This window comes from Hirundo rustica, chromosome 2, assembly GCF_015227805.2.
Source record: "Hirundo rustica isolate bHirRus1 chromosome 2, bHirRus1.pri.v3, whole genome shotgun sequence".
Taxonomy (NCBI): Eukaryota; Metazoa; Chordata; class Aves; order Passeriformes; family Hirundinidae; genus Hirundo; species Hirundo rustica.
In genome coordinates, this window is record NC_053451.1 from 25,814,617 (window position 1) to 25,841,298 (window position 26,682).

Consider the following 26,682-nt stretch of genomic DNA (forward strand, 5'->3'; position numbering starts at 1 on the left):
CACGCAGCACACACAAGGATGCACACAAGCAAACTACTTCAACACCAAGTCAATGGCTCTAGCACACAAGCAGTAGACCATTTCTCATCACTAACAAAGCTAATTTCTTGTGCATCATTTTCTTGAAAACCTATGTTCCTTCTCTCCTCCAAGCAAACCTGGTGTTCTCTTTGAGATTCCCTGCAGGCTAGAAACAGCACTCCTGTAAAGTCACTTAGAGGAATCTATTTATTGACTAGCCAAACACTAATAGTGCAACCAGAGCCCTGGTAAGGACAGAATTTGGTCTCTCCCCAGCAGGCAGACACCTTTAAGCTTCAGCCTTTTACATTGCTTTCACACCAGTAATTACTGGTGATTTTTAAGTTACAAAAGGCAAGATGACTGACAGCACTATTTGTTTTGTGAAGTGGCTGGGCATGGGAACAAGAATTCAATCTAAACTGCTGACAATGACAGCTTCCCACTAACCTAACGGTGCCAGCACGTGTGTTCTTCCACTTCTCTCTTCCACATCACATACTGACCTTGCATCTGTCAGCCGCTTGATAACATCTGAAGTGCTTTCAGCCTCCGACTTGTCTTCTGTAACCCCTGCAGCAACCTCCGGGATAAACGTGGGATCTTCGTGAATGTCAAGGGAACGCATAAGCGAGAAGTTGTTCATTCTGAATGAGAGAGAGTCACTGCTGGAGTCTTCAACCTCGATGATGACTAATTTTTCAGACTGTTCAGAAGGAACTTTACCCAAGAACGTTTTGTCTTCGCAGTCTGTTTTCACAGCAGGGAGTTGCAACAGTTACAAGCTAATCTCTCTCACACATTTCCTAAAAGCAGCCTCAAATCTATTCTGCGTGCTTAACAAAGCCTCCTACCTCTTGACATAGGGCCAGCCCCTGTACACTCGAGCTGGGAAAGAAATGGTGGTAGTTTTTGATTCACTTTAATTAGACCTCTCATACACAGACCAAACAATAGAGGAATGGAGAGGAAAATAAAAGGAGAATGCAGTGTAAGCCATACATTCAATCACTAATCCCGTTAAAAAAAGCACCTCTTCAGACTTTTCCATGACCTGCTTCAGCAGTGTTTGTTTGCAATCAAATACAACGGGAATTGCAGCATAAATCCATAGCTTGGACCACATAAAGCAAAGAAATCAAAACCCTGCCACAGATATCCGAGAATGATCTGTGGTACAACAGCAGTGACACTTGCCTGGGTTTGATTTGCTCAAAAAGCCCAAATCCCAAGCCAAATTCAGAAGTGACACATTTCTCAGTGTCCTGAGATCTGCACAGATGACCCTTCAAATGATGGGCAAACTATTTGAAAAAAGCATGAAGAGGTTCCTGAACCTCTTACCCAAGTGTCTCCTAGTGCAATGTATATTTGAAATCAGTTTCTGAACAAAAACACACGGGAGAGAAAGAAGAAAGGCTGACCTAAAAAAGAGAACATAATAAAAAAGAACTTACCCAAACCTCTAAACTTTATGTCTGGCTTTACTTCCCCACTACTCCTACTCTTTTGACCATGTCAGTGATAAGCACAGCATATTTGCACATCCACCAGCTTTGAAAAAAAGATTTAACAAAAGAGCAAAGGCAAAGAGACATAAAGGCAAACAAAGGGCAAAAAGAAAAGCTGTCGAATACAGTTCCTAAGCACCTGCATGACTGTGAAAAAAGGTTAATTTTTTCTCATAGGGACCCACTCAAATGACAGTAGTTAAAAATAATCCAGCAAACATCTATGAAATAATCTTACTCTCCAATCAAATGATGCAGCTTTTCTCTTTAAAAAATATAATTTCAGATAACCTACAAGCAGTGTGCAATGCAAATACCTTAAACCTAGAAAAAGAAATAAAAGAAAGTCAGAGTGGGAGAAAACTCCCCATGCTTACCTCATTAAGAATGGCAGTAAGAAGATCTGCCCAAAAGCCTAGGAAAAAAACAAGCAAAAATGTTGGTTTGCAGCAGCTTTGACCTGAACACCTTCTTTCACTAGACAAGGAATTTCACGATTGCTGCAGGCTCAGAACACCCTAGAGATCATGCAATGCTATGCAATAAAGAAACAACACAAACACTTGTATTTTACACCACAAAAATGGCCTGAAATGCTTTTCTCCTGCCTCTCATATTTATATAATCATAAAAAGAGTATTCTTTCTGAGTCTTCTGTCTTTGTCTTTCCCTGACTAACACAGAAAGCCTGCAGCTGGCAACACTGTTAAGAAGCATCTATGTAGCTCCCATCTGTTATTTTCTTCATGTTCCACAGATTATGCAAACACTGGATAAGGTAGGACCTTATTATTTTATTTACTATTAGGACCTTTCCCGTCTCTCAACCAGCTCCCACAGTAAAATGAGTCAACTTAGAAAAGTGTGAAAAGTTTAGAGACTCCGTGGTAGCAGACAGCTGAAAATACTCTTTCACTACCCTGGTTCCCAGTCTAGCAACATCAGCAGTCCCAAAGAGAGCAGCTTTGTTCTGGCCTGTCTTAATATCTTAACAATGGACTTCGGAAACATGTTGTGAGATGTACAAACACAGTACAAGTCTGAGGCAAGGCTCACACTGCTAGTCCCACAGAGCAGTATGTTACCTCACACATTGCATAAGAATTACAGCATCTTTTTGAAAACACATGGCTCCTAATCTACATCTAATCTATCACGGCACAATCCCGTAGGAGACTGAGAATCTCACATCCCCCTTCCAAGGGAGATATTGGGAAAGAAGCCATTCACCACGCACCAAAAGCGGCCACAAAGCAAAAATATAACAAAGTATTCTGGTTATTGCATCTTGACAGAAAGCTTCTGCTAAGGTATTCTCACAAATAAACACAGCCCCTCAAGCTGTTTCACTCCAGGCCCAGCCGGACGCCAAGCCTTGGAACAGGTGACACGGCTGAAAAGGAACCTTTGCGCCTCCCTCGCTCAAAAGGAAAGGCCAAGCAGCGGCAGCCAAACCCAGCTGCTTCCAGCAGAAGCCGGTGCGAGGTGGGCAGTGCCCAGGGGATGCAGGCTTTTGTCCCCCGGCACCGAGCGGTCCCGCTGCCACAGCGGGATCAGCCCGCAGGCCGCCACACACGCCAGAGCCCGCCCGAGGGGAGCCCCGGCGGCACAGCTGCCTTCAGCACCCTGCGGGAACGCCCTCAGAGGGCCGAGGCACCCAAGACGTCCAAGGAGAGCTGCTGGCATCTGTATTTCGAGTCTGATGACAGCTTTGGGCTCTCCACACCCGAACACACACAGGAGACCCTCAGCAAGAGGCCGGCGCTCTCAGTGCCCGCGGCATCACACCTGGGGGCCGGGAGGACCCGAGAGTACGCAGAGAGCCGCAACCTCCCCGCCCGCCCGCTCCCTCCGGACCGCCCGCCCTGTTTTCCCCGCGCAACCCCGGGGTTTCACCGCCCCGTCTGTCGGCCCGCACTCACCGTGTTGGCCACATGGACGAAGAGGCGCAGCCCGGCGCCGCACAGCCTCGGAGCCCACTGCGGAGAGAAGGCGAGAAGTGAGGCGAGCGCCGGCCCCGCCGCCCCGCGCCCACCGCCCCCCGCCCGGCCCGGCGCTCACGGTGTCCCGGGGCGGGCCCGACGGCCCGGCCGGGCGCGGGCCCCGGCGGTGCAGCACGATCGCCGCGCTGCCCGTGTACCGCCACCAGCAGCACAGGTAGGTGGCGACGGCCGCGGACAGCAGCGACAGGAGCACCAGCACCAGCAGCGCCATCGCGGCGTCCCCTTCCCAGCGAGCCCTCCCGCTGCCGGGGCGGTGCTGGGGCTGGCCCCGCCCGCAGCCGGCCGCGGGCGGCGGGAACGGCGCGGCCGTGCGGGTGACGGACGTTCCGCCATGTCCCGCTTCTTCCAGGCGCTCCGCCGCGCCGGCGGCGCCCGGGCCGGGGGTCCGGGCGTGCAGGAGGCGGACGTGCAGCGGTGGGGGCTGACAGGTCAGCGGGAAGCCCGCGGGAAGGGTGGGCAGGGAGCCTTAGGGGTGTGGGTGCTGTCAGACATGGCGGCAGGCGGCGGAAGGGCCCCGCGCTGCCTGGTGCTGCCCAGCTCATGACATGGCTTGGCTTGGAAGGGGAGCTTGAAGATTATCCAGTTCCAACCCCCCTGCCATGGGCAGGGGCGCCTCCCTCCAAACCAGGTTGCCCAAAGCCCCATCCGACTTGGCCTTGAACACCTCCAGGGATGGGACATCCACAACTTCCCTGGGCAACCTCTTCCAGTGGCTCGCCATCCTCACAGTAAAGAATTCTTTCCTAATATCTAGTCTAAGTATACTCTCCTTCAGTTTGAACATATTCCCCTCTCGTCCTGTCACTGCAGGCTCCTGTAAACAGTCTTGCCCCAAATTTCCTTTAAGTTCCCTTCAGCTACTGAAAGGCCTCAATTAGGTCACCCCCCAGCCGCCTCTTTTGCAGCCTGGATAACCCCAGTTCTCTCAGCTGTAGTTGTCTGTACTAAGAGCCCGCAGGGTGGAAATAAATAAAGGTGCAAATAAAGCGCCTCCCAGGCCTGTCAAAGTGAGCTGCAGCTGCTGCAGAGATGGCATTGCTGCTGTGCTCTCCACTCTGAGCGAGTCCTTGGCTTTGTGGTTAGGTGGGTGTTTGGGCCAGGGCTGAGCTCGGCTTTAACCCCACTAGTGCCTCAGCTCAGCCTCAGCCAGCTCTGTGCTTCGGAACAACGTGAACAAGGGCTGGCCTGTCTAGTGGCCTCGAAATGGGCTGATGTTGAGCGTGAATTAAAGTGCTTTCCACTGCCCTGAGGGTGATGTTAAAGGGGAACCTGAGTAACCCATCCTGCCCACACATTTTCCTTAGCTGCTCAAAGTCCTCACCTCAGTCTCCGGGCTGGTGAGTTACTTCATGTGCTCAGAGCACACATTTTCCCAGGGAGGAGAGAGCAGCAATGGCACTATAAACAGCACGTGAGTCCAAGTACAAGGAAAGGTGTTGCCAACACCTATGTGACTTGTTTATTCATTTTGACATACTGTACCCCAAAATACGCAATGATGGTCGTAGTTAGAGTGGCCTGTAGCGGAGGTCTGCCTTCGCTTTAAGAACAGAAAGACTGGAAAACATCTTGTTGAGAAATTACTATTTTATAATAATAGATTTTGACAAACATTTCTGGTAGCCTAAAGTGTGTCCCTGGCTCTAGTACTTAAATATTTTAAAAAGTGACACTCAAGCTAAAAATCAAGCTGTCTTTTAGGAATGCAAAGTACCAGCCTAGTTATTAGATCAGGTTCCTTGTACAGTCTGTTGCAGTGGCTCAGGGCATTTTTGTGTGTGTAAGTTTCTGAATACGCTTTAATTTCATGGAATTGCTATAACATTGGGGTCTTTGTTGTCCAGGAGGGTAAACCAGCTTCTGCTGAGGGCTGCTGTGCTTTTCCTGTAAGGCAGATGTTTGGGAAGACCTGTTCTGGGCAGGACCTGTTTCTAGTCGAAGTGTGTTCAGAGTGCATTGGGTATAAGTGTAACAAATCACTTTTATTCCCAGGCATTAAACTTCGTCCCTATCAATTAGAAGGTGTCAACTGGCTGGTGCAATGCTATGAAGTCCAGCATGGCTGTATCCTGGGTGATGAGATGGGCCTTGGGAAAACTTGTCAGGTGTGTCTTCTTCTTCTTCTTCTGGAAAATGATCTTTGCTTAAATTTTTGAGTTTTTAGCCTAGTGTTTCTGCAGAATGAAAAAAAAAAAAAAAAAAGCACCCTAATGATTCCCCCCATCCCTTCAGAATTCCATACTCAAGTGAGAGCTCATTGTCTCTTTCAGTCCCTAACTACTTAAAACAAGTTCTGAGTTTAGTCCTGAGTAAGTCAAAGTAGGTTTCAGGGTTTTGTAAAAAGATGGGTGGCCATTTTATCCAAATGCCTTAATGCATAATTCATAATGTGCAGAGTTGAAGGCACAGTACACAGTCAGCACAGGGAAGATAATGTAATTTTGATGTACCTGCTCCAAGGGGATTTTTGTGTTTGTCAACACGTGGATTAAAATTTATAGGTGTAATTTTTTCAAGTTTGTTGGATTTTATTTTTTAAGCTTTTCAGTGGGTTTACGTTTTGTTGGAATATTTGTGTTTTGTTGGAGTATTTGTTGGACTGTTTGTGTTTTGGATCAATATTCCATAGGTCTTAAATTACAAATAGTTTTAGAAAGTGATACATGGTAGACCTTGTTTCTGACTGTGCAAGAAAGGCCTTTGGAAAGGGGCTTCATATATTGAGGCCATGACTTAGGATCTAAGCTATTTTGTCTTTATTAACTCTGATTTGTGATAATGAACCTATGGAAACTAGCTTGAAAACTCAACAAGGAGACAGCTTATGTAGGATTAGGGTTGAACCCTTCTCTTGTTGTTAAAAAAATTTTCCTTGCCTTTTAGACCATTTCTCTACTTCTTTATTTGACAAAAAAAATACCCAACAAAGAGAGATTTCTCATACTTTGTCCTCTGTCAGTTCTGAGCAACTGGAAGGAAGAACTGGAGAGGTAAGTTTTCAACAGTTGTCTGGCTTACTGTATCATTGCTCAGACTTGCAATTGCAAAGTTTGCAAGTTGCAAGATTGCAAAGATTGTTTTCAAATGTGGTCACTCCAGCACTTTCTTTTTATCCTTTCAAGGGGATAAAAAGTAAAAAGGGAAGCTGCTACTAAACCAACAAATCAATGCAGACTATGCAGTTAATGCATAGTCTTTACAATGCTGTGGTATACATGAACCCATCCATCCTATATTATTGGCTGACTTTCTGTCCAAATACCTCCGCTAGCTCCTTGCTTTTTATTGATTTGTAACCCTCCCTGCTCAGCCCCTCTTAGGCAAAATCTGCTGAAGACAGCCAGGAATCTTCATAATGAAAGGTAAGACCCAAGTTGGGGGGCATGCTCACATGTGCACACAAAATACATCACACCTGTGCATGCAGCCCATCCTCACTGGGAGGATCAAAATACATCACACCTCGACTGTGCCGATGGTGTATCTGCTGTGCCTGAAATGTGTACATTTGTGGTCCCACAGATTCCGTCTAAGAGGAAGGGCTAGGAGTTAAAGGTTAGAACAGAAGTCTGTGTGGCTGTCAGTTGATGCTCTCTCTCAGAGAAGGTTGCTTTCTGAAGTGAGCTGGCCTGACTTGGATAGGCTTTGGGTTGGAATAGCTGGGAGAAAGTGCATTCCTTCACAGATCAGCAGTGCAGCTTTCCAGAAGAAATATTAGGTAAATAGCAGTGGTAGGATTAAATGAGGAAGAATTTTATGGTCCCAACAATTGGAACTGGTTTTATTTGCTTTTTGACTGAGAGGATATATTTTTGAGGCCCTGACTTGGACCTCTTTGCTGCAGACATTTTTTGTCTTTATTTTAGGATGATTCTGACCAATTCTTTGGCCTCATCTGGACCAACTGTATTCATTCACCTGCTTCTTATGAACTTTTTTCAGTTCAGAATAGCAGTTAGGACACGAGACTGGTTTTCAATCATCTGCCTTGGACTCTTACACCTAGAAGAATACAGGTTTATTTAGGACTTGTTCAAACCAGAGCCAGTGGTTGAAGTGCCAGCCTGAGGTGATAATTATGAAGGAGTGAGGTTCAAAAGCTGAGATCCAGATGCATCTCACAGGAGTGTAGGGTGTTTGGATAGGAATTCTCATTATCTGTGCAGTGGCTGTGTTTGATAATGGGGTCCAAGGTCATAAACACATGAAAAGACTTAGCTTGGCTCACTGGTTTTGCCCTTTCTCTTTAACAACAGGTTTGCTCCAGGTCTTTCTTTCATAACATATGTAGGCAGCAAGGAAGAGCGACCCAAACTGCAGGAGAATCTGAAAGAGAGCTCTCACTTCCATGCACTCCTCACAACATACGAGGTACATGATGTCTTTGTCACTGGAAAGGGGGGCTCAAATTTTCCTTGCCTTTTTGATCCCTCTGTGCCACCCAGTTCATGAATTGTCAGCACACAAGTTTTCTCACTTTTCTCCCAATTCTCTTCCCCCCTCTCCCTATGTGGAGTGTGAGTGAGAAGGTGTGTGGTGTTAAACCATGACATGCTGAAGGTGGCACGTAGCTGTCATGTTTTGTTCCTCAGGTAGTAAGTGCCTTCCTTCCACTCTGCTCCATTTCACCATAGTTTGCAAGCAGACAGAAAAATTCTCTGTTTCTTAACTGATGGATTTACTCTAAATCATAAATCTCAGATCATTTTCTTTCATTGCAGATTTGCCTGAAAGATGCAGCATTTCTAAAGTCGTGAGTCTGGTTTTTATTTCTTCAAATTTAAGTCTGCATATCTGTCAACAGCTTCTTAAGTGGATGTTTGTATGTGCATGGTTCTGTGTTGTTTCACAAGAGACAGGGAAGTTCTTGGCTTGTGATTAGAACTTTGCCTTTTCCAACTTTCAGCCTTTAATGTCAGCTAAAATATATGTGAACTTCCCCCAAGGACAGTTTTCAAGCCAGTTAACTCAAAGCAGTAGGACACATAGTGACTTACAGCAGTACATTAAGTATCAGTCCAGCAGAGGACATCCTCAAGAGCTTCAGGTTATAAAGGTATTAGTTGCAAAATTCACTGAAACTGACCTGGCATTATATAACAGTGATAATGTGCTGACACCGTGTCCTGAAGTTTATTGCCTCCAGTCAGATCTGTGGAGGGCTTATGAAGCATTATGCCTTCTACAAGGACTGATTATTCAGCTGAAATTCAGCCTGTAGGAAGTACTGTCATGGTCACGCAGAATTCCACAGGGGCCTGCACTTGAACTGGGGATGAATTTTCCTTTTTTCTCAGCAGTAGTGCCAGTGGCTTGCAATGGTGTCATGACAAATGCTGGGTGCAGCTATACATAATGAATGGCTCAGTATCTTTGTAAAAGCAGAAATCCAGAGAGATTTCTGTAGCACCCAGAGTGAGCAAGTAGTCAGCCCTAGTATCACGTCAGCTCCAGAGTAATTTCCTACTTCTAAAGCTCAAAAATAACCTCAAAGCCATGTCACTCAAATTTAGGGTTTTGCCCTTTAGTCTTCCTTCTGAAAAAAGAAGTGGTTGCTAATCATTTGGACCTTGTCCTGTGTGGGAGCATTTGGAGCAGTTTGTAAAGGTGGGTCAGAGTTATCAGATGTCTCCCCACCACTACTCCTTACAAGCAGTGTAATAGCACAAAGTAGAGCCATGCTCTGATGGAATAGATGTGGGATCAGACTCTGCTCTGCACATGAGCTTCTGCAGTGCTTCACAGTGCTGAGTCCTTCTGCAATTCAGCTCCTGGGCAAGTAGAATAAGAGTAATGACATTGATTGTTCTGGCAATGGAGAACCTCTCTGATACAGCAGAGAGGGAAATTGAGGCAAACAAAAAGGCTTTCCAGGAAGAATGTAGGTCAGATGTTGTGTTCCACTGGGAAGAGAAGTGTGTGGGTGAGAAAAGATGGAGGTTCATGCTTTCCCTCCCCTGGAAATCACTCTGATGTGGAAGTTGAAACCCTAGATAAGAAGACACAGACACTGAGGGTTGAGAGGATGTAGTTTCAAGTAAGCCTAGTGGATCTGTTGGGTGTTCTGCAAAAGTCTTGGGATCACTCTTCTGTCACTGCCTCATGACAGTTGCTGGAGTTGTGCACAGTTACTAGGGCCTAGTTTCATGTCTATTTTTCCAAATCAGAGACCTCCTTGAATGTTCAATGGCCTTGTTTTTATGTCATGTTCCTGACAGTAACAGGGGTGGAGAGAGAAGCAAGAAATTCAAGTGAATTTTGTTAGTCTTGAGTTCAGAAAAAAACTCACCCAGACTATAGCTAAAAACCTGTATTAGATCTTCAAAAACAGTACCTATGAATCCCACCCCATTTCTGGTGTTTGCTTGTTGTTCATGGAGTAGGACCCCACCTCAAGATGAACCAAGCAGAGTCACCACTTACTTCAGTCTTTTTTGTACTTACAAGAATGAATTGTCAGCCCCTAAATGAAAATGCTGTTTTTCACTTCTTCAGCTTTAACTGGGCTGCCTTGGTTGTAGATGAAGCTCACAGACTGAAAAATCAAAATTCCCTGCTTTACAAGGCACTTTCTGAGGTAAGTTAACTCATCTATCTTCTAGTGTCTTAAGGCTTTTCTCTTTTAAGGCTCTGTTTGTTCCCAGAGCATTAAGCTCTGAACCATCACTTGTTTCCATCAGAGCCGGTGAACAGATTCCCATATTTAGTGGCAATGAGATAAAAGCCTTGTTGGCTTTGCATGGCAGTGGGCAGTATTTGATGCTTCCCTGTCATTCTGTTTCATGTTTGGGGTTGCCGTGTTGGAGCAATTTGAAAGACTTGGAAAAGTAAAACAGCCGGGCATGGTGCTGAACCATGGCTGTGCTACTGCAGAAGTCTGGCTGTCCTAAGCAACAAAGAGGCCATCTCCAGCTCTGGCAGGGTGAAGCAACCCTTGCCTAGCTCATGAGACTTCAAGTCTTGAACTACTGATTTCCACTGTCCCACTTAATGGAGCCACCCTTGTTTACAGAAATTAGAATTGCTCCAGCTTCCAAAGCACCCTGCCAGAGCAGCACGAATGCTGCACTTCTTGTCATGGCAGTGAAACATCGGTGTTTGGTGTGTGCTGGCATCAGCAACAATGTACTACAATTCACCTTGGAAAGAAGGGGGATTTTCTTGAATTCCTGAAAGTATTCTGAATGTATTGCCCATGACATCTATAATTCAGGAGCTTTGGTTACAATCACAAAAAAATAGACGTGATTCACGTCATCTCTCCTCCTAACCCATTTTCTATTACCGAATGAGAGAAATTTGTATCTTTCCCAAGGTAAAGATTTGTATATTTCCCAAGTCTCTTTTTGGGGATTACTCTAAGCAACATGGACCAGATAATGTTGCTGTGTTTGTCAGAGTTACCCAGCAAACAGAAACTTAACCTGATGCAGTTTCTTTTCACTGTCCTATTCCAACTGCATTATCCCTCCTTGTCTAACATCTAGTATGCATTATTAGACTGTAGACTGCATGGACCTGAGCATTTTAATGGAGTCAGTTTTGCACTTTGTTCTTATTTTGCCTACACTGAATTCCTTGCACTGGTGCCAGCCTTGTCAGTTTGGAGCTGTTTGACTGTCAAACCATACCTCATGTTTGGATGGTTTTGGCAAATCTGCACATTTTACAAGCAGTTCTATGCTGCCTCTCATCTTTTACGTTAAGCTTAAGAGTGGTGTGGGTGGGCTTGTGTATTAACTAACTTTTCACTACGGATACATTTTCCTAATAATTTTGTTTTATTGCTGTTTTTTTCAGTTCTCAATAGGCTTCAGCCTGTTACTTACAGGCACCCCAGTCCAGAACAGCCTCCAGGAACTGTACTCCTTACTCAGCCTTATTGAGCCTGACATCTTTCCCCAGGAACAAGTAAAAGAGTTTGTTGAGTATTACCAAGTTATTGAAAAGGAGAGTGAGCCAGGTCAGTAATAAGCAACACTGTACTTCAGTCAGAACCAGCTTTTATCTTGACTAGGAATTAACCATGTTGTGTCCTCTTTATATGCTTTCTTTTAATGGCAACAAGCTTTAAAACCAAGCCACAAAAACTAATTATTATTTTTAAGACAAGAGTTATCTTAATGTAGCTCCTAAGTGTTGCAAGTATTCAGCTATGTTTTGGGTTCTCTGTTTGTAAAATGTGGCTTGAATGATTTCACTAATAGATGTGAGATTCTTTTTGCATTTATTTTGAAAGTGTACTTCTGAAGGTATTGTATAAATTCCTTGCCTTTAACACAGTATTCTCCCCTGTATTTTGTTTGTTTGTTTGTTTGTTTGTTTTAATTTCTCCCTGCCTCTGCATAGCCAAAGAATTGCACAGTCTTCTGCAGCCATTTCTGCTTCGGAGAGTCAAATCTGAGGTGGCTACAGAGCTGCCAAAAAAGGTGGAAGTGGTTCTGTACCATGGAATGTCAGCTCTGCAGAAGAAGTACTACAGGGCCATTTTGACAAAAGATCTAGGTAACTGGGCATTTTGAAGTCTATAAATTATTTTTAAGAACAAAACTAACTCCTGTTGTACATGCATGCTCTGTTGTAAAGGAGCAGAAGTTACTTTGGTCTGCAGAATATGTACAGAATAAATATGCCAAATTTGGGCTGCTTAATTTTGGTTTTCACTTGTGGCAAAATAAGAAATACATGCCTTGATCTATTGCTCAGGCATTGCGAGCTAGGAAGGCTCAGCTTGAGGATAGGCTTTGGGCCAGTCTCAAAGTAATTAAAGTAATTTAAAAATACTTATCACAAGATAAGCCTGCTCCTATTGCATGTTTTTGTATTCAAACAAAAGGGTGGTACAAGAAATTTTGGATCTGTGGTTCTCTACAAATTTCCTAATGGCAGCACAGATGCCATAAAGCAAATTTTAACCTACTGGATGCAGATAGGAGTTTTTTGGGAAACTGCAGGATTATGTAGACAATGCAACCACTACCATAATTTGGTTTGTGAGTGCTTATTTGTCAAAGGGAAATTAAAACTGGGGAGTTGGAGATCCTTTGTTTCTTCTAGGGTTTTCTAGCACTTTGCATGAACATCACCCGAAAATCTGAAACTTCATCTTCTACCATAGTCAGCATATGTGTATGCATTTTTTTTTGTTCCTCACAATAATGCAGCTCTTCTTAATGTCCTGGTTGCCCAGGAGAACTTGGCTGTGCAAGCCAAGAAATGCAAATGAACTGCACCAAATTTCTTTAACTTATCTTGATGATTCACTCAGAAAAATTACAGTGACCTTTTCCAGGGAGTCCAGAAAGTTCAGTGAGTCTGACAAGGCAAAGTGGTGCTTATCAGGATTTTATTTCTAAAAGCTTGTCCAAAAAGTGTGAGGGAATTTTTTTTTTTTTTTTTGGCCCACGAAAACAGATGTATTAGTCTTGAAATAGGAAATTCAAATCCAGATGTGAAACACAGAGAGAAATACTCCAGTGCTTTGGAGCAGTGCTTTGTACCAAGACGTTCCCAGTCACAGCCATTAATGGAGCCATAATGGGCTTCCCTGCTCTGTTCTTTTCTCTGCTCTTTGTTCCAGATGCATTTGAAAATGAAATGGGAAGGAAGGTTACACTTCAGAATGTCTTAATTCAGCTTCGGAAGTGTGTTGTCCACCCATACCTCTTCAATGGTAGGAAAGCACTGTTCTCTTTTGAAACAGGAAAAATAACTTTCTTGATTTACACAGTGTTTTTCTATTATTAGTGTAATGCTTAGAAGAAGCAAGTAATAAACACTCTTGTACTTGAATCAGTAGCAGCTGTGAGTTTGTGACCAGTTCCAACACATGACAGTTCATCAATAATGACAAAAAGAGACTGTGTGAAGTCTGAGTTTCTGACTTCAGCTTTCTATTTCTATGTCTTCTCTCATCTAAACAAAGAAATCACACAAAGCTTTGTGAACTACTGAGGGTGTCATTTAGAGATGGAGAAGGACTTCACTTCTCAAGTAATCATTACATGGCTCTGCTCAGCAAAAGTGACAGTGCAGACACACTGAGGTTGACCACGGAATTGTTATTTGCGGTATTAACTCTGCTTTTGAAACTCCTTTCTGTTCCAGGTGTTGAGCCAGAACCCTTTGAGATTGGAGAGCATATTGTTGAAGCCAGTGGCAAGATGTGTTTGTTGGATAAACTCCTTTCATTCTTGTACTCTGGGTATGTCGTGTTTGGGATGGGGTTGACATAGGGAGAAAAAGTAAACTGGGAAAGCAAACTATTTTATTTAGCCACAGAATGAGCAGTCGTTCATCACAGCACAAGCTCTGACCTATTTATTGCACAATACTCACTACCTGAAAGAAGTAAAAAAAAGCTGTATTGGAGTTGGTAGAGGAGCCTTGAAGATTTTTGTAACTTCCCTTTAAGCATTTCTCAAAGCACTCTACTAACTCTCTCATATTTGCCATATTTGAGAACCTGGGACAATAACCATGTGACTTGGTATTCAGCATATCTGCTTAGATTGTGAGTTTCCTGAGAGTGGTTTCTAATGCTTCGGTTGAGTTCCTTTGTGCTAGCTTGCCTCTGTTAGCCTGGGAGGCACAATCCATGGCAAATGTGAAAAAAAAACCAAAACAACCCCCCCCCCCCCCCCCAAGAATAAGCTGAAACTTCAGAAGTTTTGGGATTGATGTTTAGAGCCCCTTGTTTTGTGCTCTGATGAGTTCAGAACCTAGAGTCCAAAAACTAAAGGACAGAGCTTCAACAGCCCTTGTGAAGTTCTGATGTGATTTTGTTGTCTTTGTCCTGCTGTGTAGCTGCTTGAGAGTGGCTGCCTCTCCACTGAATGCCTTTGCTGCAGTTCCAGCCCTGTGCAAATTCTGGACATGAAAATGTCTGTGTTCTGCTCTAGGGTAAAGTCTGATTTAAACAAGAGCACTGTCTGAGGCCTAGGGCTGGGAGGGAGGAGAGTTGATTTCTAACACACCTTTGTAGGTAGAGCTTGATCTTTGGGAGTCATTTGCTGGAGGTGGAAGTGTCCTGCTGTCACAGAGATGCTGATACGACATTTTCCCAGTATTTCAGATGCATTGTAGTGTGTGATTTGAGAGCAGTCACGTGGTGAAGAAGACCTCATCATGCTAGGCTGAAGCTGGGGCTTCTTTTAGACAGGCTCCTCACCAGCCTGTATCAGCCAGCAGCAGAGCTGTGCCAGAGCCCTGTTACTTCCCTTAGACCCCTCACCCTGGCCAGGGCAAATGATGGTGGCAGATAAAGCTTATCTGATTGCATTTAGATGTGGAGCTGAAAATGTGGTGAGGGAGCCGGTTGGGCTGTGATTGTGGGAGGCCTTGCTGTGTAACAGGGACTAATGATGAGTGGTTAAGCTGTTGTGACCCCCCAGCAGGCTGTGAAATGCTGTCACGGTGTGCTGAGGATCACAGGTTTCTTGTGCTTCTTGCAGTGGCCACCGTGTGTTGCTCTTTTCTCAGATGACTCGACTGCTCGATATCCTGCAGGATTACATGGACTATAGAGGTATGTTCTGCACACTTTGATTGGAGAGGGCTTATCCTAGTGATCTCTGCCAGATGTGATTTTGGTTGATCTGCCTGGGATGGAGAAAGGAATACGATGAAGTTTTTTTTGGTTCTTGGTAGATAGGGACCATATTCCTGCAGCAGCTCTGTGAGTTGGAGTGCCTTGAGTTCAGCTCTTTTCTATTAACAGCTTCTTGAAATGAGCTGGCAGTTAAGGGTTTTTCTTCAAAGTAGCTTCATCTTTTGTGCCTTGATAAAATGGAGCTAACAAATGGCAGGGTAGCAATGTTTCCTTATATACCCATGTTCAGTTGTGTACCTGTGTCCTGAAGTACTTGCAATAAAGGCAGTGGGCTTGCTCTAGATTCACTTTGTCCAGGACGAAACACAAACTGAGCCACAGTTATAGCAGAAAATTAATTTTTGATTAAAACAGTTGTTGACACTGGGGCCCCAACATGTCTGTGAGGGCAGGTTGGATCAGGCCATTTCTGGCAAGGTTAGCAATGTATTCTTGGGACATTTTCTTTTGTTTCAATCCACATGGCTCCAGGCCTACTTAGGATTTCCCATGAAAGAGGCTTTTGTTTGGTGTTTATGGTTTTGGACGACTAATAACGTAGGATAAAGCCAAATGTAGTGCCATATCCCATGCTGCTGCTCGCAGCAAAACACACACTGAAGGCCGTGAGAGTTTGGATAAGGAGGATCTGATGGTTGTTGGCCTGCTTTGTGGGGCCAACAGCCAGCAAAGCATAGTCTGAAAAGGGACTGTGTGCTAATGTTCTTTTACTTGAGCTCTGATTTTTCCTGTTGTGTTTCCAAGCAGTAAATTAAATGCTGAGTCTCTGCTTCAGACTCAGCTAAATTACTCTTTACCAGCAGTCAATCTGGAAGTCAGGGTCATTACCTCAGTTAATATGAGGTTTAACTGGGAAAAAATGAAGGAATTGAAGGCAATAAAATGAGAACCAAGTCAGGAGGATTTGGCACAAAAAGATTCAGGACAGCAGTGAGACAATAGAAATGAGGTAAGAGGGTAAGAGCAAAGGCGAAATTTCAGAAACATTCACGTTGTTTCTTTGGAAAGGCTACAGCTACGAGCGGCTGGATGGCTCCGTTAGGGGTGAGGAGAGACACCTTGCCATCAAGAACTTTGGTCAACAGCCCATCTTTATCTTCCTGTTGAGCACCAGAGCAGGTGAGACAAACAACCCATTTTGCTTCTGCACTCTTTATTTTATTCTCTCTGGCAAGGTTTCAGGGAATTCTCAATCCTGCAGAGCCTACTCGTGTGGGGGATTTTTGAGGGAGACAGGACACATCCTGAGCTTGGGTCTCTCATCTAGGACATCTGGTTTCTATGCTTTCCTTTTGGCAGCTGATGCCAAGATCCTTTTCATATTGCAGCCTCTTGAGTTTATTTTATTCCAAGTTCCATAATGCCTGTCTCTGTGCCAGTTTGAGCTTAAGGAATCTCACTACCATTTTATTTCTGCAAACATCAGACTTCGGGCTGGAACAGACTTCCTTTAAGTAAGCTGGTGGAATTGCTTCTCAAGTTTGCTGAACATGGCCGTGTCTATAGCTGGCAGACAGACTGAAACGAGAGCCTTTTGCTGTCCTGAGGCTGCAGAGAGCTCCATGGGACTGCCATCTGTGCTGCTTCCCCTCTTACTCCCTGGGCAGATCTGTGTCTTCTACACAGTTTGAAACCTCCCTGTCTCTCTGTTCAAACAAGCACAGGGCCAGGCTCCTGCTTGTCTCCAGAGGAGGAATCTACACACCTTGGTCTCAAACATCAAACTGGAACCAAGTCTTCTTCAGGGCTGTTGGTTAGACTTGTCTCGATGAGCCTGCACCGCAGCGCACGGAGGGGAGCACACAGGGCTAGTGAAGTGCTAATGCTGGATGTGTGTCAGGAGAATGTGTCTCCCTCACCACAGTGCCTGAGCTCTGCCTCCCATGCAGGCCAGTCTTAGGGCTGTTTTTTACTGCACTCTGCTATGTCTGCCCAAAGCATCTTGTATTCAGCTGGGAGCAGGTGTGCTAACAGTATTGCCATTGCTGTTGTATTATGGACAGAGATTTTCAGGTGCATCACTCTCCACTTGCAGGGATATTCTGATTACAGGGAAGGTGTCTTGTCATGAGCTGGGAGAAATGTAAGGCAGCAGGCTGTCCCCTCTTCATCTATAGTATGTGGTCACAGTAGAGGCATTTTAAAATGTAAAATTAACTGGGTTTTCTTATCTTTTTATTTCATGAGCGCCCAAGCTCTAACATCAAAACCTTTAAGTCACATGAACAGCTGGGTTCTGGTTATCATATAGTTTGTCTTGGTGTTTTCCACTGTTTCAGTAGTGTATTTACAGCTGGTTCTGTGCTGCAGCCAAGTGGTGACTTGGGCAGTCCCTTGTGGCTTCAGGGAAGCCAGTCCTTGCAGGGATAATCTGACTGCCAGCAGAAGAATTATGTCTGTGTTCATCAGTCTTGACAATCAGTCTCTTTTGCATTGGTTCACTCACACCCTGTGTTTTTTGATTACATTGCATTGTACAGCTTCCTTTTTTGACTCTTGCAGAAAGCTGGAAGCTGGAAATGGAAGGCTTACCCACCTGTTTAGATCCTTAAGAGACTTAGATTTGGGGTTGAGAGATGGATTGGATTAGATACAGTTGATCAGATCTGACAGAAATTTGCACAGCATAAATTCTCCAGCTTCTCCTTTATTTTCTGTTGGTGATGCATTTTAAGACCTTCTTCTTTTGTTTGTAGGTGGAGTTGGCATGAATCTGACGGCAGCAGATACAGTTATTTTTACTGATAGTGATTTTAACCCACAAAATGACTTGCAAGCAATAGCAAGAGCTCACCGGATTGGGCAGCACAAGTGAGAAATGTCACTACTCCTGGTTTGGTTGCTGACTCTCTTGGCCTCTCAGTATTACTTTCCCCTTCCATGGGCAATGGAAGGTGAAAATATGAGGATAGATTAAAGATCAAAGGGGAGCAGAGAGGATTTTGTGCCTTCATTTTCCAGCTGCAGCCTCATATAGTCTTGTCCTTGTCATGGATCCAGGGTGGGAACTTTGTAAATTTTCAGTAGGAGATGGAGGGCGGAGGTTTGCCTGCACTTTTGCAGTGAGCATTTCTCCTGTGTCAAGCAGAATTGTATCAGCATCACATTTCTGCTGATTATTTTTGCTCATTTTGGTCTTGCCTTCTTTACCTACTAAAGGAGTGGGTGAGGGGATAGTAAATACCTTAGTGCACCTCGAAACAAAGTAAGTAATAAGAATTTTCTGAAACTTCTCAAGGCCTGTAAAAATTATCCGTTTGATTGGGCGAGATACAGTTGAAGAAATAATCTACCGGAGAGCTGCCTCGAAGCTGCGCCTGACCAATGCTGTCGTAGGAGGGGGGCAGTTTGCTCTGGGAGCACCCAAGCCTCAGGGAACAGCAGAGTTACAGGTAAACCGGAGCTACATCCTCAGTTTGACTCCAGCAACCACCTTAGAAATGTCCCAGGATGTTCCTGTGTTTACGTCGGGTTTGAACCTCTGCAAACAGCTGTGCACTGACATGACAGCTTTGGTGTGTAGCAACCAAAATGACATCCCAGGTCCAGACAACATCTGATATTTGAAGACAGTTTTTTGCAATTTTGAAGTGCATTCGTTGTGGGAAAAAGGTGTGTTGTCTTGGAGAAGAGGGGAAGACAGAACCTTTCTTTGTCTTACTTGTTTTTTAATTATAATTAGTGGAAATTATAAAAAGTGGAAGCTGACTCATTGTTTCTTGAACTGATCTGTCTCTGGTGCTTTTCTCTCACAAACAGAGCTGATAAGAAGTCAGGTGATAACCGAGTCAGCTTTTGGTTGTTAGGCTGAAACTCAGTCAACCTTCTTTTGGCCTCTTGGCAAATACAGTGTCTCAGGATCAGGGCATGATTTGTAATTCTGACCCAAAAGCTGAGGTTTGTGTTGAGAACTTGGCTTCGGGACATCAAGCAAAGTGACATTTAAGGGAATATATCCCTTGTGTGCAGCTAAACCTAGGAGAGGTTTGGATTTAGTGTATCCTTTCCCTCTCTGGCTGCCCTCCCTGCCCCATTTGTATGTGTCTCGGCAATTATAGTTTCTGTGGGAGAAGTGGAACTGAGCCCATAGGAAATTCCAGGCTGATATTTTTCTCCCCCTGGATTTTTATGGTATTTAGGCTTTTGTTTTAAAGGGGCTGAGGACAAAAGCAATCCTGGCCTTTCTGGTTATGAAAAAAGCTGCTTGAATGCAGTCAGTACAGTGCTATTTTGTCATTTAGCCCTGAAGAAAAACGACTGTTCAAGTCTGGATGAGATATGATTGAGGGAGATACGTTGTTGGGGCTTGTCCTGTCAGGTGTTGGGAGAATGGGGCATGTTAAAGAACAAGTATTTTGACAGGCAGCCTTAAAGCTTAGGTTCCTCCACTCCTACATCCTTTGCATTTAAGCCTGAGAATCTCGAGACACTGGGAGTGACGTGGAATTAGAGGATAATAATACTGAACTTCCCCTTCTCTTTGTTAAAGCTGAGTGAAATCTTGAAATTTGGCCTGGATAAACTGCTCTCCTCTGAGGGAAGTACTATACAGGATGTGGAGCTGGAAAACATCCTTGGAGAGACAAAAGGAGGGCAGTGGATAATGGACACTGTGATGCCACAAAAGGAAGAGAATGAAGAGGAGGATACAGAGAGTAAGTTAGGAATCTAAATAGCTGTGTCACTTGGGTGCTGGTAGAGAAGGCTTCCCAGGTATGGGGTGGTGTTTTTCAGGCAAGAAGAAAAGCAGAACTGTAAGTAAGTTACCTGGATTTTCTTTGTAGCCTATCCACAAACTTTATTGCTGAGTCTTTTTTGGTATTTTTGTTCTTTTTTTTTGTGTAATTATTTGCCTGTTTGTAAGATAAAGTTAACAATACTTGCCCAGTTTTGGTGGCTGAGAGTTGAATTCCTTTTCATTTTTTAGTACCTTAGATGGAAATTTCCTGAGAAATATTTGTATTGTAGCTACAGCTTTTCCCACAGAGAACCATTCAGATAGATCCACAGTTTTGAAGATGTAATAGTAACTTAAGGAAAGGCTGTGTAGCAGGTGTTTCATTTTTTTTATCTCCAAATAAAAGATTATTGGCTATGAAAATCCAAAAGGTGAGATGAGAAATGCAGTCATAGTGTCGATAGAACTAAAACAAACCTAGTCTGTCTTCAAAACTCTGCTTTCCAGACCAGCTGTCACTCAATTGTGGATAGTTTTTCACAGCACCATACTATATGAAAATAAATTCTAAGGATACTTCCCTCTTCCAGTTCCTTCTTTCTCAGAGAACAGCTGAATTTTGGTCTGGGTACACATTAGCACTTAAATATAGATTCGTGACTGAAGCTGAAATGTGGCTCTGCAGGACAGTTATTGTCCATCCAGCAGCAGTTGCCAGCAATGAGTAATTGTTTGCTGAGAGTCAGCAAAGAGTGGTATTTTCTGGTCGTGACTTAAAAGAGGGGCGGTGGTACCACACCGTGTAATAAGTATAAGGAAAATAACTCACGTGGTGAGCAGCAACCCTGGGCTGCCAGAGTTCTGTGTTTTCATTTCATTTGGGAGTCAAAAGCAAAAATTTGCTGTCCCTTTTCAAGAGCTGCCTGTAACTTCATAGCTGAGCTGAATTTTCCACTGGCAGAGATGGAATGACCAAAGAGAACAGCGATGGAACCACAATTTTAAATAATTAATTAACTGAAATGGGAAGAAAACTTCCTTGCCAGTCTAAACATCTTAAATTATCTTAAATTACAAGCTTTTGTCAGAGGAAGCAAATCTTGATTCTCTTGTTTCTGCATGATACTGACTCTGGTCATACCAAAAAATTGTGGGAGTGAAGATCTTTCTCTGCTGAGGGTAGAACAATGTCACAGAAGAGCCAGATTTTTTTTTTTTTTTTTTTTAATCTCACTGTACATTTTAGGCGTTAGTAGGCTTCAGTTTCTTTTCACACTTTTTAATTATTTTTTAAAGATCACATGTACGTGTATGAAGGCAAAGATTATTCAAAAGAACCCAGCAGAGAAGACAAAAAAGCATTTGATCAGCTTTTGGATCTTCAGAAAGCACTGACTGAAGATGCCAGTAAGGAAGGGAGAGCTCTCCGGAACAAAGCAAACGTAAGGCAGATGTGACAAGGAACATGATGCTCTTTCATTTGCTTGTGGAAAATGAAACTTGGCAGTTTTCTCTCTTTACCTGGCGCTTGCAGAAGGCATGTTAAAAGAATTGGATGTCAGTGTAACAAAGTTGGCTCTGGAATCAGGGCTTGACAATTCAGCAGTTCTGCTAACAGATCTGAAATACGCTGTATTTCAGATACAGGGCACTTCATAAACTCAAGTCACAAAACTACATATTATGTGACAATTGAGATCTGATGATTAAGACTTGTGGACAAGTGAAGAAATGGGAAAGAAATGTAGGTTAAGGAGGGCATCAGGCATGGCTTTAGGAGGAGCAATTTCTTTCTGTGCTATCTCTTTCTTTCTCCAGGCCCTTCTCACAGGCCTTCGGGAGCAGTCGGCCAGGAGGAAGCACTTGCTGAGTGAAGAGGAGCTGGAGGCTCGGAGGAAGAAGCGCCAAGAAGCAGCAGCAAAGAGAGCAAGGCTCATGGAGGAAAAGAAGGCAGCAAAAGCAGAGGCAGAACACAAGAAAAAGTATGGTTTGTATTGCATCTGCTACTTGTAAACTGATGTCTGTTGCACTGTACTCCTGGAATGTGTCTGATTGATGGAAATAATATGCTCAAACTGCATGACATGGGGGTGTGAAGGTGGAAAAATGGCTTCAGTCCATAGCAAGGTTTCTTTCCTCCTGAATACCTTGCCTGACTTTATCTCTACTTCAGTTCATAGAGAATGGCTTGAATAAGAGCCCCGTGTCTGACTGTACAATCAATGAGCATTTGGGAGAAGCTTTCTGAAATATCACAGTTTGCCCCTGTAAATTGGTTTGACATCTGTAACTCTCTGGCATGTCTTTACTTTCTCCTCTTTGTTTCCCTGGTGTCCTTCCTTTTCACCACTCCAAGCATCTCCTTGCCCTTTGTCATGTGCTCACTTTTTCCGTGCCTGCAATTGGCTTATCACATTGGCATGTGGTTCCTAATGTTATAAATAAAAACTTTGGTAACCGTTGCTCTGGCCTAAAGTGGGGAGGGAGCAGAGGGAATGTAGGTCTAGGTCTCCTGTGTTTCACTGCAATGATTTAAACCAAGCTGTGTGCCCCCACATTTGATTTTCATTGAGCAGCATCTTCTCTTGGTTTCAGGATGGCCTGGTGGGAGGCAAATCATTACACATCTCCCTGCCTTCCTTCAGAGGAAAGTGGCTCTGAGGAAGAGTTTGAGGAGGATGAGTTGGGGCCGAATGTGGATTTAGATTACAAAGATGGAGACCAGAACTGTATCAAGTACGTCATGGGAGATGTAACCCACCCCCAAGCAGAAGAGGAGGATGCCATCATTGTCCATTGCCTAGGTGGGACTTGTGAACAACAGGAGTATTGCTGGGTGGGGCTTGTGAACAAGGGAGCTGAATTGTCCCTAATGGTTCAATAGTTTCTAATTCTGAAATAATTTGGATTTGAGTCTGACTTAATCTCAAGTGGTGCAGAGGCAATACAGCCTCTACTCCAGCATGTATAACCCACATAAGTACTGGCAAGGTGTGCGAGGGTCTTTGCATGCCCACTCTGGATTTATGGGTAAACCTCTTCAAAGGTGCCTATAGGGTTTGAAATTTTATATTTGTGGCTAAAAGATGACAGTTTCTGAAAGAAAGGCTTTCTGTTTATCCTGTGGAAGCTGTAGGGATCAAACTGAGATACTGAAATTCATCTTCTTTTTGCTGTCAGCAGAGAGAGCTAGACACTTCCAGAGGTTGAGGTCAGAGTTTCTTGGTGGTTGTCTCTCAGTACTGACAATACAGACACTCTAGGCTAGTCTCCTAATTTAAGGCCCTCTTTTAAGACATTAAAGCTGAGGGAGATAAAGTCACATTACAGAGTTCCTTCTGAAGCAGTGTTGGAGGTGCTCTCTCTCCAGGACTACAGCAGAACATCATGATCTCCTTTGGCATATGTTACACTCTGCACAAAAGCTCATGTTTGAAGTGCAAATGCCAAGTAGAAGACTGCAAATATCAAACACCTGGTGTGGGAAGCCCAAGGCCCCAATCCAGGGACAGACTACATGCATGCTCTGTGTACCTGTATATATGTATATGAGGATACTGTCAGATCTGTATGCTCAGTGCTGTGGTTAGTGCTTGTTTCAGCATTCTTGGTGGACAGCAAGGAATTTTTCTGTGGAGTTTTTCAGGGAACTGTGCTCATTTTGTTTTTCTCCAGGGCTGAGGTTTATCCTTTAGGATAGTCCCTTGAATAGAGGTTGACTTAAGTTTGTATGTAGTTCCAGTTTCTGGGTTTGATAATCATTCATTGCCTGTGTACAGAGCAGGTGCCTTTCCTGCAGGGGTGGTCTCAACCTCACTTCTGAAAGGAATCTGACTTGTTATTTCATTCCAGATGACTCCGGCCGCTGGGGAAGGGGTGGTTTATTCACTGCTCTAGAGGCTCGTTCTGATCAGCCAAGGAAAACGTATGAGATGGCAGGAAAGATGAAAGGTAAGAGATTAAAATAGGACCTGAGGCCAAGATATTTGAAAGAGGTAAAACCCCAGTGACACTGCAGGAGTGAAGCCTGGATACCTTGATACTCACGTATTTCTCTCTGGATATGTGCATCCCTAGCTCTGAAAGCACTACTTCAGTGGTTACTAAACTTGGCTTGTTTGGAGTGTGAGAACTCTGTGTAGGGGTTTAATCATTCCAGTCCATCCTGCAAGTCATAAAAAGAAAAGGGAAGAAACTCCAAACTTGTACATTATTCACAGAATGTTTTTCACTAAATAAGACAGAGCACTGCATCTTCTGTGAAAGTGCTTTCAAGAAGGATGAAAGCCCCTCAGTCTTTGCTTCCCTCCAAGCACTGATCTTTTCCTGAGCACATATTAGTGGTTTTGAGATACTTACAGCTGGTTAGGAATGAACATCTTGCTATAAGATGGACATGTTGATATTTCTAATTTCCTGGGAGATGCTTTCTTCTCATTTCAGTGTCTCTCTTTCCATTTCTTGTCTTTAAGTGGGATGTGTGTGACTGTGTGGCTCAGGGGAAAATGTTTGTCTTCCTTCCCTGGGCAAAGGATCTGACTGCTGAAACCATCATGAGATACAGTCTCAGAGAATAGTACAGAATGTGACACTGAAATCACTGCTTTGCTGACTGCTTGTTTGCTCTTCAGGACTGATTTTTTATTGTTGTCCTGTTCTTTTTTTTCTGGACAGACCTGGAGTTAGGAGGAACCCTGCTATTCCCTATTGATGATAAAAAATCCAGGAAAAAAGGACAAGATTTGGTGAGAATGAGGAGCTCTTTCTTGTTTTGCTCTATCCATATGTTTTTGAAGCTGTGTGAAATGTACCTTATGTCTTTTTCACAGTAATGGCACTGATTACTTAACATGGCTAAGTTGCAGTTAAGTATTAAAGATAATGAGTTCTTTCCTTCGTTTACTAAAGCTAAAAGTTAGTAATGCAGTTTTCCAGCACTGTCACTATGTCTCTTAGTACTATACAGAGATTCTATTTCAACTTTTTGTGTTTTCTCCTTAGCTGGCCTTGATTGTAGCTCAGCACCGGGATCGGTCCAACAACCTGTCTGGCATTAAGCTGTCAGCTTTGGAAAAAGGCCTGAAGAAGATTTATTTGGCAGCCAAGAAAAGGAATGGTAAGTGTCTGTGCAGTAGAATAGCGAATCCATACATATGTGGTTGCACCTCAAGATGATGACCAATTTCTACCTCTCTACTGTTTTTTTCTTTGAAGTGAGATCTCCATAGCAGATAGGTTGCTCAGAAGTATTTATTCTGTTCTTTGTTGAGTGGCTTGAAGTCTTTTTCTAGATGGCTTTCTCTATGTGTATCTTCTGCTGAAGAGTGTGCACTCTCTGTTCCCTCCTCCTCAGCAACAGTGCATCTTCCACGGATCGGGTATGCCACCAAAGGCTTCAACTGGTACGGCACCGAGCGGCTCATCCGAAAGCACCTGGCAGCTCGGGGTGTGCCCACTCTGATGTATCCTTTTGGAGAGTGTCTCATGCTGTTCACCACCTTGTCCTGAAATGATCCTGTAAACATCCTGCTAATGCAAAGCAAGGAAGTAAGGCAAGGCACAGATGCCACAGTCCAGCTAAAAAACCTGTTTTCTCTCCTTTTGCTGTCAGCATCCAGCGTTTCTGACAGCATCCAGGTACTCATTCCACAACGAAGACGTAGCATTCTGGGTGATAATGACAGATGAGTGTGATTCAGTGTGCCTGTCAGAATTTGTTAGAACCAGGTGCTAGTCTTCTGTTGACAGCATGGACTTAACCTGTAAATGCCACATCTGTGGGAGACATGACTGGAATTTCAGATTAACGAAATGACTCAGAAAGCAGCAAAAGTGAGAATATAAAAAAACATTACAGTGTTCCAAACAGGTGATAGCCTGCTTCCTTGGCCGAACACGATGAAAGTTGGTGTGTTAGGACAAGCTTAGGAAGGCTTTCACCTTCTAGGAAAGGAAGCAGATTTACAAGGAGGCTCTGTTTTGTCCCTTCTCTTGGAAAACATGCATTTGCTATATTGACGCTGTCAGCAATTCTGTGAAACCGAAAACCTGAAACAAACACAAAAGTATTCAGAGCGTTCTGGCTCTCTTCCTTGATAAGTCTGTTACGGTCATGTTTTCTGGTATTTGTTGACACTTGACAGCATTTCCTTGACATTTTATTAGATACTACTTCTCTAGGAATAAAGGTTCTTCCTCTGCTTCACAGCCATATACATCTTCAACAACAGTCTCCAAGCCGTGAAGATGCAGTAATTTCACCAAGAACATGCACAAAAATTGACCATCACTCAGGCAGTCCACATGCATTCACATCAGAAACAGGGGTTGCACAGCCATTATTCACACCTGTACCTCTCTGCTGTGACTGCCCCAACATTTACATGTTGTCAGTGGCTCTGGAGTGGAATGAGACTCTACGGCTTCAGAGCCCAAAGAGGAAGGATCTTGGCTCAATCCCAGCTCTCTTTTGGAGATGGAAAATTAAACTTTGAACTGATGGTCCATTGTTATCCCTTACATTAAGTTATTGTTAGGGCTTGCAATAGAGTATTGTTTAGCTGTATTTCCCTGCCCCCTCCCTCCCTCTCAAATTTCATACCTTATCTCACTATACCTCTTTTCAATCAGCTTTTTAGTGGTTACCTGGCATTCAGTCTGCATGTCCACATATAACTCAGCAGAACCTGTCAGCTGTATGACAACCACACAGGATAAACTGTTTATATTCTTCTGACTTCCCAGAAATCCACTTGACTTGCATTTGTTCAAATATAAAATTTAGCTGCCTAATCATGTGGTTATGGTCTAGCAAAATGCTGACCAGTATCCTTGGCAAAGGTGTGCAAGGCTGCCTTG

At 43.8% G+C, this 26,682-nt stretch overlaps 2 protein-coding genes across 3 annotated transcripts in view; one reads left to right on the forward strand and one right to left on the reverse strand.

Moving 5' to 3' along the window:
• The window catches only part of LOC120749581 (uncharacterized), a 15,894-nt gene extending 12,148 nt beyond the window's left edge, over positions 1 to 3,746 (reverse strand). The window contains exons 1-4 of the mRNA XM_040057119.2: positions 3,594 to 3,746; positions 3,455 to 3,511; positions 1,910 to 1,947; positions 528 to 668 (exon numbers count right to left, since the gene is read on the reverse strand). Coding sequence (XP_039913053.1) covers positions 528 to 668; positions 1,910 to 1,947; positions 3,455 to 3,511; positions 3,594 to 3,746 — 389 coding nt within the window. The remainder of the gene's footprint in view (positions 1 to 527; positions 669 to 1,909; positions 1,948 to 3,454; positions 3,512 to 3,593) is intronic.
• Positions 3,643 to 26,328, forward strand: CHD1L (chromodomain helicase DNA binding protein 1 like). 2 transcript variants are annotated; one of them, XM_040057117.2, is made up of 23 exons: positions 3,643 to 3,689; positions 5,528 to 5,640; positions 6,419 to 6,525; positions 7,792 to 7,906; positions 8,257 to 8,288; positions 10,031 to 10,112; positions 11,336 to 11,498; positions 11,885 to 12,040; positions 13,116 to 13,208; positions 13,643 to 13,739; positions 14,989 to 15,062; positions 16,155 to 16,265; positions 17,843 to 17,957; positions 18,385 to 18,538; positions 19,636 to 19,801; positions 21,121 to 21,266; positions 21,643 to 21,806; positions 22,420 to 22,628; positions 23,677 to 23,775; positions 24,499 to 24,569; positions 24,826 to 24,940; positions 25,178 to 25,286; positions 25,990 to 26,328. In XM_040057117.2, the coding sequence occupies exons 2-23, from the start codon at positions 5,617 to 5,619 to the stop codon at positions 26,066 to 26,068; spliced, it is 2,481 nt and encodes an 826-aa protein (XP_039913051.1). In that variant the 5' UTR covers positions 3,643 to 3,689; positions 5,528 to 5,616; the 3' UTR covers positions 26,069 to 26,328. The 2 variants fall into 2 exon arrangements, with proteins under 2 accessions (XP_039913051.1, XP_039913050.1); XM_040057116.1 differs by lacking the exon at positions 3,643 to 3,689 and adding an exon at positions 3,840 to 3,963.
• Positions 26,329 to 26,682: the final 354 nt, after the last annotated feature.